Here is a 13,440-nt window from a genome sequence, read left to right as displayed (position 1 = left end):
GCAAAAACAGCTTAACAGACAGACATTAAAACACTAAACAGGGACATTTTATTGAGGTAGTACTGTTATAAATAAATTAAATTCACCAAAACCAATAATTTATGCTGACTTTTCTAACCTGAACCTGAAGTAATTTATTCTTCTTATATTTTGATTCAGTAGTATAAATCAGACCTATTGTAATCATTATTTATACTCACAAAGAGCCCAATAATCCTTAGGAGATGAAAACCAAGCAGAAGCCCAAATTCTAAGTTTCTTGGCCTTTGTTTCAATTAAGACCCTTTTTTTTCTTATTTAAAATTTATATATATTCAGAAAATTACCTATGCACATACATATTCAACTAGAGCTCACATATACTCACTCACAAATTCAAACTCAAGTATTGCTGGTCTCCTTTACCTTTATTGTTATAGACATCTAGGTAATTGGGGGCAGAGAAAATAGTAATGAGTGATGGAAAGCCTGTCGTTTGGCTCTTCCTGTACATTCGATACCTGGAAGAGAAATGACAGCCCGTCTGTCTTGATGTTAAAGGCAAAAACTTTTCAGTGCTGTTTGGTACAGTTGGTTGTTTTTGTTTGTTTGTTTTTGGTTTTGGCCACGCCACACCATAAGTAGGATCTTACTTCCCTGACCAGGGATTGAACCCGTGCCCCCCTGCAGTGGAATGTGGAGTCTTAACCGCTGGACCACCAGGGAAGTCATGGTACAGTTTTAATATAACTTACCCAGCATCTTGGGCTTCATGGGCTCTGATTATTGATAACAGATTATTGTTCTGCAAAAATTCACAAACTGCAGGGTAACTGAAAAAGAAAATAGAAAACACAAATCCAGAATTAAAACACTTGTTTTTTAATAGGAGAAAGGGGAAAAGTCAAGATGAAATGAGTTGAACTTGTTTCAAAATTACACGTTTTCATTACCACTGAACTTTTATTAATAGCTTAGCAATCATCACTCTCGTTTTTCCATGTCACTGATATTCCTCATTCCAGATCAAGGACACAGATAACAGACAACCCTAGGACAGAAGCAGAGTTCCCCCACCTTTTTTTTTTTCTTAACCCACACAATAATAATACAACACCAAAACTTTTCTTGGTATCTTGATATAAAAAAAAGTATCACAGCAGTGTGTGTGTGTGTGTGTGTGTGTGTGTAGTAGGTGCTAAAAACCGAACACACAATTTTCAAATTGTAAAACTGTTAGAAAAGTTAAAGAACCTACTTATAGCTTCACAGGTAATATCAATATCAAGATGATATTATGCAGGAATATTTCAGGAGCAAATACAAATACTATATCCAACCTTATTCAAATGAAAGGTATGATATTTGCATCTCTCCTATCGTATTCTCTTAGCACTAGTACCTTTCTGAATGGCAAATGTTTGATACGAAGAACTGGAGAATACAAAATTATCCTGGAATTATCCAAGTGTTAATTATTTAATTTATGTTTAATCTTTGTTTCTTATGTTCACTAGAAAAAGTAAGTTTTAAAATAGGCTGCACATTCACGTGGCATAAAATTAAAAGATATAAAAAGTTATACAGTGAAATGTCTCCCTCCATCTTACCTCTATCTTCCAGCTACCCTGGAAGCAACCAATGTTCTTGGTTTCTTTGAGTGCCCTTTCAGAGATACCATATTCAATTTCAAGCAATTATGCACACACATATGCACACCCCCCCTTTCAGAAATGTCATCAGACGGTACACATAGCTTTTTACTATGTCTTTTTTTTCACTTTACACTAGTGATTATTCCAACCAGTATACAAAGGATTTGTTTTCTTTTTTTCATTTTTAAAAAACAGCCTCATTGCATTGTCTGGATGTACAAGCATTTATTTAACTAGTCTCCTATTGAACGTTTAGGTTGTTTAAAACCATCATCATAAATAATGCAACAATGAAAAACTTGTACATGCATTTTACACCTTTTCAAGTACAGCTGATTCCTATCATTTGCAGTAGCTGTGTTCTATAAAGTTGCTGCAAAAACTGAGTTAGTGAATACTGAACGACTGCTCCTAGGGGAAATACAGGGTTTCGGTTCTGTGAGCCTCTGGTCACAACGTTTTCGTCAACTAATCAACACATAACCTTGTTTTATGTGTGTTTCTGTGTAAAATCACCTTATTTAATGTATATTGTTGATTCATTAACATGGGCCTCATGGCCAACAGTGCCACAACTCATTCCTGAATGGAGCTTATATAACACATCACAGCCTTCTTGCACATAGGAACACTAGATAGCACTTCAGCAGTATGCTTGGGGCCATTTTAAACAGCAAAACACCAACAAAAAATGTGGGAAATGTTTCACTAAATAGACCACAAAAAGAATACTTGCTTACAGTATGAGAGCTGAAACAAGAGGCAGAGCAGCTGCACGTTCAACCTCAGCCGGAACGTGCACAGGGTGTCTCAAATTTTCCGTTGCTCTGTACACTTGAATGTCTGTGAATGACTGGACGTGTTGTGAGTATTGATTCCAGGGTTACAAATAAATCTTAGCAAGTAGGCAAATTTGCAAATCAGAATTCTTGAATAATGAGGACTGACTATATAGCCACAGGATTACATTTTAGAAGTAGAAATTCTGGAACAAAAGCCATGGCCATTTATAATTGAGAGATGTTGTCAAGCTCACTGCCATAGAAATTGTACCAATTTATAATGTGCTAAAAATAAAAGTTTTATGTTCCTTATTTTAAGCAATGTAAAGAGAAGTAAAATTTAAATGACTTCATCATATTAGTCACTGCTAAAGTTGGCAGAATGGAATGAAAAAAGTTTACTTAGAAGAATGTTAAAACTATGGCAAAACTGAGGCTTCCTTTTGTGTGCAGGATTTCATTTAATGAATGCATTATCTTAGGCAATTATCAAAGATTTTTCAGGGTACTAAATACAGGTATTATTTATCAGAATAAAATATTTGGATTTTTAAAAAATTCAGGCTTCAAACTTCCCTGAATCTCCCTAATTTGGAGTGGCAAAGCACAATGAAAGCTCACATATGAGATTTAAGACAACAACCAACTTCCAGGAAATGTCCTGGGCTTAGTTCACAATGTCCTGTTCTTTTTATATCTTTGCCAATACCGGTGGTTCCAAAAGCTGGAGAGCTTTCTAAAAAAATAAAAGGATTCCCTTGTCTCAGGCTTACTGAATCAGAATCTCTGAGGGAAGAGCCAAGAAATCTTTATTTTTAAAAAAGTCAATAGATGATGTTTGGGAACAAATAATCTAGATCATTTAAAGTCAGACAACAATATTTAAGCACTGCAAGATGTTCTATTCAGTCGTGTTCAGTATATTACACTTATTAGGGCATAATACTGAGTAAAATATAAAAAACAAAACAGAGTTTTCTGCCTTCAATTAATCAAAAAATTAAATAGAAGTCCCTGAGCGACACAAATTCAAGATACAAAATATGTAGTTAAAAATAATTTGATAAAATATGTTACAATTTCCTTTTTCTAATTTTCTAACTGAGGATTAGCTTACCTGTAAAAATAAGAGCACCCTCGGACCGTGTTGTGGGTATAGTGTTCCAAGGTCTTTTCATTGCCATAATCCTCTGAGGGATCAGACCAAAGCAGGTCACACACTGGCCCAAAGGCTGGAGGTTCTTTAAACCTGTCTAACTAGAAGACACGTAAAAGCCAAAAGAAGAAAAATCATGAAAGCAAAAGAGCTTTTGGAAAATGGTATGGGTCAAAAAACACCTTTCCACCCATAAGAATGTATTAGGAGAGTGGGCGGTAAGCCCCTAAAGAATTTTCCTTTAGGAAGAAAATGAACATTTAATAAATGTAGATACAATTTTTATTTGTTTTTGGTATTAAATTTTAATAAATATCCCTATCCCTACAGTAGAAAAGGACCTCCTTACATCCTAATCTTAAAAGCGGTGCTCATTTAATTTGAATGTGAAATCAATCACTATAGAAACATACTATTTATTAGAAAGACCCTGTAAAGTTTATTTCAATTGCCTAGGTGAGCCAATGTTACCATGACAGCAGGAAGGGTTTTGAGTGTTTCTGTTCATTGTTTATCTCATTCCAATGGAGATTTCTTTATTTTAAAGAATGCTAGTTTTATTTTGCAAAAGGCTTTCATCCTTTCCATTCTATTCAGTGGAGGCATTTCAATATAAGTTATTAATTCAAGCCTTTAGTCACTGCTGCTTTGGTTAACGCATGAAAGCCAAGAGAAAACAAGTAACTAGGATAACTGAATGCCAAGAAGAGAACCTCTACTAAGTGAAAAGGGAGCTTTATATTAATACAATTGATTCAGAATTGTAAAATTCAAGATTTACTATGTAAAAGAGAAATGTTGTTTATTTAATAACAACACGGCAGCAGAAAAGGCTGTGCATACAGGCATACACCCTCTTACCTTGAGGACAGTAACTTTAATTCAGAGAAATTTTACAAACAGAAAATTTTTTAGTTTCAGTACCTATATAAGAGAGGTAAGAGAATACAAGGTACAGAAGAGAAGATGGTGATGTAGAACAATATAAATGAAAAAAGACTGATCACCTTTTTTCAGTCATGAAGATACATAATCCTGAAAAATCACAATTACCAACTAAGGCAAGTGTAGCAATTAAACTCTATCATCTGAAATGTCAAAGTTAATGAATTTCAGAGCTGGGAGAGTCCTCAGACCATCCATTTCAACGTCCTCATTTTACAGAGAAGAAAATCTAAGAGGTTAAGTGATTTGGTAAAGGTTACACAATGGCAGTACAGGGATTAGAACCCTGGCTTTTTTCCTTCCTATTGCTACATAATTTAAAGTTTCAGGGTTATACTCAAAATATGTTTCTAGTTGGTAAAAGCACAGACTTCGTTAAAAATTAGACATTTTCTGGGCTTCCCTGGTGGAGCAGTCGTTAAGAATCCGCCTGCCAATGCAGGGGACATGGGTTCGAACCCTGCTCCAGAAAGATCCCACATGCTGGGGAGCAACTAAGTCCGTGAGCCATAACTACTGAGCCTGCACTCTCGAGCTCGCGAGCCACAACTACTGAGCCTGCATGCCACAACTACTGAAGCCTGCATGCCTAGAGCCCGTGCTCCACAACAAGAGAAGCCACCGCAATGAGAAGCTTGCGCACTGCAATGAGGAGTGGCCCCCGCTCGCTGCAACTGGAGAAAGCCCGTGCGCAGCAACGAAGACCCAATGCAGCCAAAAATAAATAAATAAATAAAATAAATTTATTTTAAAAAATTAGACATTTTCTGGAAGATATATAGGAAAATGTTAACAGTAGTTATTGCCCAATGACAAGATCACAGGTGATTTCCATTTTCTTACTTTTAATTATCTGTATTTAAAAATTTTCAGCAATAAAGACATATTAGTTGACTGTAATAAAAAACAAAATTAAAAGCATATTTACTCCATGAGACTAATGAAAGATTACTTACTTTCCGAATGTCATCTAAACAAGTAATTTCAGGTGACATTCCTCCATGTACACACAGAAACTGCTGGTTTAAGAGGGCAGCAAGAGGAAGACAGTCAAATGTTTCCATACACGCATCATACACCTGTTCAGAATATTTGATTCGACCTATCAAAAAAGGAAAAACAAAGGAAGAGAGTTAAAATTTATCATACATGAAAAAGGATATATGCCAGTTGATTATGAAGCTACTCCAAAGCCATTTGTTACAGGCAAATTTGAAAACACAATCATCTTTGTACAGATATTTCTGAAAAGTTGTGGATAAAGGGCAAACAAAATCTCCCTCTTTTTCTACAAGTGTGACCTTGGATTAACTTTCTAGCTCTGTTGTCCTGGAAACCTGATAAGGTGAATGTAATCAGCTGTGTTATTAGGCAACATTTCTTATGGTAAAAATTACCCAATTACCTGGCGGAAGCTATAGCTTTGGGCTTCTCTGAGTGCGGTGACTCGTAAGGTATGTCCCTCGTGGGATCCTGGAAGCTATGCCAATAAAACTTTTACAAGAGATACTGGCATTTGTGATGCATGAGGCTTCTAAGCCAGGGTGGCTCCCTAATCTGCCCAATGTGGATACTGTTTCCTTGCACCTGAGCTGTGACTAGGAGAGGGTGGGAGAAATGGAGGCAAAAGGCAGAAAAGCTCCAGACTGCGGCATGTACTTCTATGACGACTACTCCATGAAAAGGGATGCCTGATGCTGCCCTTCCTGAACTGTACTCTTCTAGGATGGACGCCATGTATGCCCCATGGTCTCTCGTGAGTCTGCATTGGGTCTAAAAAGACTTCCTGGTGGTATTGAAGATATATAAATAGAAACTGAAGTTTTAGGCGTCATCAATAAAATGTCAATAATATTTTTGCTCATGATTTTTAAGGTCTTCAACCAAATTATGTCCTGATTTTATTTTATGTAAAAATGTTCATCTCAGTGAACTGTATTTTGATGTGGTTGTCATTTTGAGGCTACAGAACAAAAAAACACTCCAGTGGGCAGACAGTGGGTTGGCTTCCACAATTATCTAAAAAGAACAGGTCATGAAATAGTAGTTGGCAGATGGCTTTAGTTTAAAGAGAAAGGGAGCGTTTTCTTCTTTGGCCTTGGGTTCAAAAAGCCAATATGCTAGGAGGTGCATACTGGTGGAGACGGCCACAAGTTATACAGGCAGGCAGCCCTACAGAACTGTGAGCTCCTTCTCTTCCAAGATTCTGTGAAGATGAGACAAAGCCTACAGGCCCCAGAGAACAACACTATAGCAAGTGAGTCAGATTATCTAGTTGGTAATTATTTCTGTGTTTATTTTCTTCTTGTAATCTCCATGCTTTTAGAAAAGACATGTTCAAGTATCAGAGCCTGGTCTTGGCAAGGCTCTGGGGAATAATGTGAAGGGTGATGTGTCCAGATTTGGGCCAGAGTGCAGTACATGGGTAGCAGGAATGACTGGAGAGAGATCCCTAAAGGGAAGGTGTAACCAGTGGACCACACTTAAGGTGCTTCATCCCAGAAGGTGAAGACTGTCTACTGCCAATACTGATCAGGATTTGAGGGCATTAAGGGAGGCGTGAGTTCCTTTATAAACTTTTAGAGCATTCTGTATTACCACAAAGGCAGTTAAGATCATCTATTTCACAATATATGCTAACTCTATTATGACATTCAAGTTAATAAGAGCCATATCTTCTGCATCTTTCTATCTCCTTGCAATTACATCCTTATATTCTGCTTTGTATCTGAGCACTACACGTTTGGCTATCTCTGAAGTAGACCCAGCACTGGCCAAAAAGTGTGTTAAAGGAAAAAAAATCAAGGGGAAAAAACCCTTTCATTTGTGGCCAGTGATTTGACTTTTTCTCCTGTAAATCCATGGAGCCAGAGTTCCCCCTGTTGCCAACATCAATAAGGAATTCCTTTGTAAGAGTCCTAAGGTTGCATATAGGCAGGGATTTTAATTAGTTATTAATTCATGCTCCAAATACCATTTTACATCAATAAGATGCCTTTCAACCCAAAGAATGACTCAAAGGAGTTCCTTAGCCTACTTCCAGAAGACTACCAAGTCTGGAGAAAGACAGAAAGTAATACAGTGTCCTAACCCATTTTGTAAATTAAAACAGAAAGTCACAAATCAAATTAAACAAAGTGCACAACCAAAATGGGTTACAGAATGTTACCATTTAAATTTTCTTAAAGTTTATGAATATGTATATAAATACCAACATTTTTATTTTCTGAGGGGTTAGATTGAAGATGACTTAGTTTAGCTGTATTTTCTAGGATGGATATATAATCCTTGTATAGTAATATTTATTGTTATATCACCTTTATTTTTGAAATCTGTTGAAGGCTCACAATGTACCTGTGCCATCAGTGAGTTAAGTGTTCAACACAGTGGAATGGAGTCTGGAACCTGACTGCCTGGATTCGAACCTCAGCTCCGCCACTTACTAGCAATAGTACTTTGGACGAATTACTTGACTCTCTGTGCCTTTACTTTCTCATCTATAATATAGGCCTAATAATAATACCCACCTACATTACAAGATTGCTGTGAGGATTAAATGAATTCACATATGTAAAATGCTTTGAATAATGTATGACACAAAGTTGGTTCTATATAAGTGTTAACCAATAAAATTACCTTATTTTATCCTCACTGAAACCCTGTGAAGTAGGTACATAATCTTCATTAAAAAGCTGGGGAAGGGCTTCCCTGGTGGCGCAGTGGTTGAGAGTCCACCTGCCGATGCAGGGGATGCGGGTTCGTGGCCCAGTCCGGGAAGATCCCACATGCCGCGGAGCGGCTGGGCCCGTGAGCCATGGCCGCTGAGCCTGAGGGTCCAGAGCCTGTGCTCCGCAACGGGAGAGGCCACAACAGTGAGAGGCCCGCGTACCGCAAAAAAATAAAATAAAATAAAAATAAAAAGCTGAGGAAACTGGGCTCACTTGTCCAAAGCTGCAACTAGTAAGTGGCAGAACTAGAACCTGTTCATGCTCTTAACATGATGCAATACTCCTCCCAATCATTACTTTTAAATTAAATATTTAGTAGGAGAATCTAAAGAGCCAAATATATAATTACCAAAGGTTAAATTAGCTGACTCAAGTGTTTTATTTTCATGATAAATTGTAAGATATATCCCACAATGAAGGAAACATGCACCTCAGTCATAGGTTCACACTGATACAAGTTCTAACTAGTATCAATAATATAACATTAACAAAACAAAATTTTCAACAATATTCTTTGAACGTAATTTTGAGAGTCAGCACTATTTGCAGGAAACCATGACCCGGTCTAAACAGTGATTATATATTTGTTTTAATTTTTATTTGCTTTCACTGTTTTTTTAAAACAAAGGTAATAGGTTCAAAAAAAGAAAGGTTCAGAATTAGTGCCTCCTCCCCCTCTTTGCAGGCAATTAGCTTCCTGGGTGTCTTTATAAAGATATTCTACGCATACATATGCAGATATGTATATTTATTCCATTTTCACAACATCCTTTTGTTTTTTAACATAAATGTAGAATATGTACACTGTTTTCACTTGCTCTTTGGACTTCTTTTTTTAAATAAATTTATTTATTTTGTTTTATTTATTTTACTTTTGGCTGCGTTGAGTCTTCATTGCTGCACGTGGGCTTTTCTTTGGTTGCAGCGAGCGGGGCCTACTCTTCGTTGCGGTGTGCAGGCCTCTTATTGTGGTGGCTTCTGTTGCAGAGCATGGGCTCTAGGCGTGCGGGCTTCAGTAGTTGTGGCTTGCAGGCTCAGTAGTTGTGGCTCTCGGGCTCAAGAGCACAAGCTCAGTAGATGTGCCGCACGGGCTTAGTTGCTCCGCTGCTCGAACCCGTGTCTCCTGCATTGGCAGGCGAATTCTTAACCACTGCGCCACCAGGGATGCCCCTTTTTGTACTTTTCTTTTTTGGCTGCGCTGTGCAGCACGAGGGGTCTTAGTTCCCGGATCAGGGATTGAACCCAGGCACCTGGCAGTGAGAGCACGGAGTCCTAACCACTGCACCGCCAGGGAATTCCTATTTTTTGGACTTAGTAACATATTTTGGAGATCATGCCATATAGTTATATGAAGAGTTTTGGTTTTTTTTAATATCTATATAATATTTCACTTTATGGATATACCACAATCTAACCACACCAATCTCTTGCTACTATAAGTAATGAACAATGGCAAACATTTGTTTATTTCAAAAAAAAAATCAACCTGTCATAACAATACTGTTTTCATTAACAAAATTACAGGAGTTTCTGGAACCTCCTGTAATTTCAGTAAGCTGTTTAACTACACATCAAAAAAGGGGCCCTTGGAAATAAGAAATTAATTTACTTTAGAAATATGGACCCAGAGCTATGAGATGGAATCACAAAACCACTAGGTTTCTTGCTTTCCAAGTACATAACAATAAAGAGATGTTTTTGCAAAGATAAATGATATGTCAAAAATTAACTGTTATACTTTGCTACTCAAATTATCTCTGGATTTGAAAGCAATTTTAAAAATCTCTGCAATATAAAGCACTTTAAAACTTGATATAAGAAAAGAAAAGCCTCCACCTGCCCCTCCTAGAAATATTAACAAGATTGCAGCTGCACAATTTGGAACTAAGCATCACTTAACAGTAGTTATAAGGTGCTGATTCTAAATGTTACAGTGGCCCTTTAAGAAAGATCAGCTTATCAGTAAAAACACTCATGCAAAGTGGCACACATGCTCTTTCCTTATATAGGAACAAAATTTGAAATTGTACTTGAATTTGTGTGCTTATTCCAAGATTTATTAACATTTCGGATGCAGCATTAGAATGAAACAGGAGTATACTGGCAGATAAGAGAAAAAGAAAGAAACGTGGTTTAACTAAATTACAGCTGTGAAAAGCAAAGAAAAACCTGAGATAAGAAATCCTGTGCAAAATGACACACTCAAAATGTTTCCCAAACCTATTGTTCTATTTTCTGAAAACAGTCTGAACCAATTATACTAATCAAAAAAAGAACTCTGAAAAAACAGAGGAAGAATTACATAGAATGTTACCGAAAAAACATGAATCTTAATTCAGAGGCATCCATACACAGTTTTTTCTTCATTACTTATCTATTGCCAAATATTGAGCATTCCAGGGCCTTTGTTAACTGCTTGATAGGCACTGTTTAATTTTCCCAAGTAAGGAAACAGAGGTGTAATGAGGACCACCTTAATATTTGGCTTAGAAAAACAATGCAAAATATTTCCAATTTTTAAAGTACTTGATGAAGTGGTTCTCAAATGACAAACAGTAGATACTTTCCAAGCCTCTGGAAGAGGTGTTCTTAACCAGCAGTGTGCTACAGAATTACCTGGGATGCTTTAAAAAGCCTTTTAAATGCTTGGCCCTAAATGCATAATTTGAAAGTTACCAGTTTAAAAAATTGGTATAATAGTATTACATGGTGGTGGTGAAAAGCTAATTCACGGAGTCCTATGGGAAGATAAAAAATTAAAAGTACTAGTCCTCCTGATCCAGTTTCCCACAGGTAATCACTGTTACCAATTACTTCTGCACCTTATATATTTTTAATTTACAAAGGAGATCACACTATACGTGTTCTGCAAATGGCTTCCATCACCTAACAATATATCTGAACAGCTCTCCATATCAGTACATCTAGATCCACCTTGATCTTACAACAGCTGCCTACCATTCCATTTTTTAGATATATTATCCCTTATTATTTTTTTTTGCTATTACAATTAACACTATAATGAACATCCTTATACATCCATATCTTCTTATCTTTTTGAGTATATAGTGTGGTAGGCAGAATTCTAAAATGACCTGCAATGACCTATACCTTTGTATAATCTGTGCCCCTTTGAGTGGGTGGAACTTGGAAATACACTGAGACTCCCATGATTATGTATCATTATGGCAAAAGGGAGATTTTCCTGGATGGGCCTGACCTAATCAGGTGAGCCTCTGAAAAGCAGAGGGTTTTCTCCAGCTGGCTGATCACAGAAGAGGAAGGCAGAGAGATGCATTTGGGCTCTAGAAACTGAGGGCAGTTTCTAGCCAACAGCTAGCAGGAAAATAGGGGCCTTAATCCTACAGTCAATAAGGACCACCAACAACTAGTGAGCTTGGAAGACACCAAGCTCCAAATGAGAACACAGCCCTTGGTGACACCTTAATTTTGGCCCATTGAGACCCAGAGCAGCAAATTTAGCCATACTGTGCCTGGACTTCTGACCTGCAGTAACTATGAGATAACAAATGTGCTGTTTTAAGCAGCTGAATTTGTGGTAATTTGTTATGCAGTATTAAAAAATAAAGATACAGGGCTTCCCTGGTGGTGCAGCGGTTAAGAATCCGCCTGCCAATGCAGGGGACACGGGTTCGAGCCCTGGTCCAGGAAGATCCCACATGCCACAGAGCAACTAAGCCAGTGCGCCACAACTGAAGCCTGCACACCTAGAGCCTGTGCTGCACAGCAAGAGAAGCCACCACAATGAGAAGACCGTGCACCACAACGAAGAGTAGCCCCCGCTCTCCGCAGCTAGAGAAAGCCCGCATGCAGCAACAAAGACCCGACGCAGCCAAAAATAAATAAAAATAAAAATAAATAAATTAAAAAAAGAAAAGATACAATCTGCATGATAAACTCCTAGAAGCCAAACTGCTGGGTCAGAAATTTTTACGGATATTGCAAAATTACTCTTCAAGTACTTTACACCAATTTAAACACTCACCAACAGTAGATCTAATTTGTTTTAAACTTCCTGGTTAATTACTGATTTAAAGTGTTTATTTCAATAAGTTCCAAGGTCTGGAATGATCTATGTCTTGCCCATTTGTAGCTGACTTTTCTCTCACAGGGTTTTTAAGTAAGTGTTCACACTCTAAAATTTCTTTCAATAAGAAAGACCTTTCATTTCAGGCGTTACTAGGAGGAAGGCTGTCATCACAACTGCTAACTTCAATGTAGGAAGCTACTGGTAACGAGTTAAAATGAGCATTGGGAACATTCTCAAGTTGTAAGTAGAGGGATTTTGTGGCAGCTGAATAAACTGAGTCTCTGAAAACAAATTTCAAAGTTTTTTTCAACTTTGAATATTCTTTTGGTAATAAAACTTCAAATATAATATATTCCTCCAAGATGATAATCTGAAGAGAAATCTGAATAGAACACAAAGTAAAATCCATGATCAAAATATCAATTATATGAACAATAAAGGTTTTTTTTTTTTTTTGCCACACCACATGGCAGGTGGGATCTTACTTCCCTGACCAGGGGAGGAACCCTTGGCCCCTCGCAGTGGAAGTGCAGTCTTAACCAGTCGATCGCCAGGGAAGTCCCAAAGCATTTTTATATATTCAGGATTATGGGGGGAAAGAGGTAGACTTTAGAGCTAGACAAGAGATTATTCTACCTTTCTTGTTTTATAAAGAATGTACTAACACTTTAGAAATAAAAAAGGTATAATTCTGTTTTTTATTTCACTATTTTCCTTTCACTATAACAAAGGAATAGTGAATTTTGTATAGTAATACAAAAATTCCATGTAGTATAAACTGATATATAATTTTTCTGAGTGCTAGAGTATGTACCAAAAGTCTTTAAAATGTTCATGCCCTGACACCTAGTAATTCTTTTCTGAGAGTCTATTCTAAAGATATAAATCACAAAGAATCATTCATTCAACAATTTAATTCAACCAATATTTGTTAAGCATCTACTATGACTTATTAGATAGTGTTCTGGAAAAACAACAGAGAACAAAACACCTCCCTGCTGTCATGCAGCTTAAATTCTGGTGGGAGAGAAAGACAGTAAATAAATAAATATATTAAAAATATATAAATTATATATATATATAGGATATATAAAAATTTCAGGTATTGATAGATGCTATGGGAAAAAAAAGTAGGGTATGAGAA

General features: G+C 36.9%; 1 protein-coding gene across 4 annotated transcripts in view; it reads right to left on the bottom strand.

Moving 5' to 3' along the window:
- PPP3CC (protein phosphatase 3 catalytic subunit gamma) overlaps nt 1-13,440 on the bottom strand; it is a 91,537-nt gene that overhangs the window by 22,976 nt on the left and 55,121 nt on the right. For all 4 annotated transcript variants that reach the window (XM_082656230.1, XM_082656232.1, XM_082656231.1 and 1 more), the window contains exons 5-8: nt 5,474-5,619; nt 3,534-3,673; nt 735-812; nt 406-500 (exon numbers count right to left, since the gene is read on the bottom strand). In XM_082656230.1, coding sequence (XP_082512356.1) covers nt 406-500; nt 735-812; nt 3,534-3,673; nt 5,474-5,619 — 459 coding nt within the window. The remainder of the gene's footprint in view (nt 1-405; nt 501-734; nt 813-3,533; nt 3,674-5,473; nt 5,620-13,440) is intronic.

Source organism: Grampus griseus (assembly GCF_964374135.1).
Source record: "Grampus griseus genome assembly, chromosome: 6".
Classification (NCBI taxonomy): domain Eukaryota; kingdom Metazoa; phylum Chordata; class Mammalia; order Artiodactyla; family Delphinidae; genus Grampus; species Grampus griseus.
Note: the sequence above shows the minus strand (reverse complement) of the source record. Positions and strands in the feature narration are given on the sequence as shown.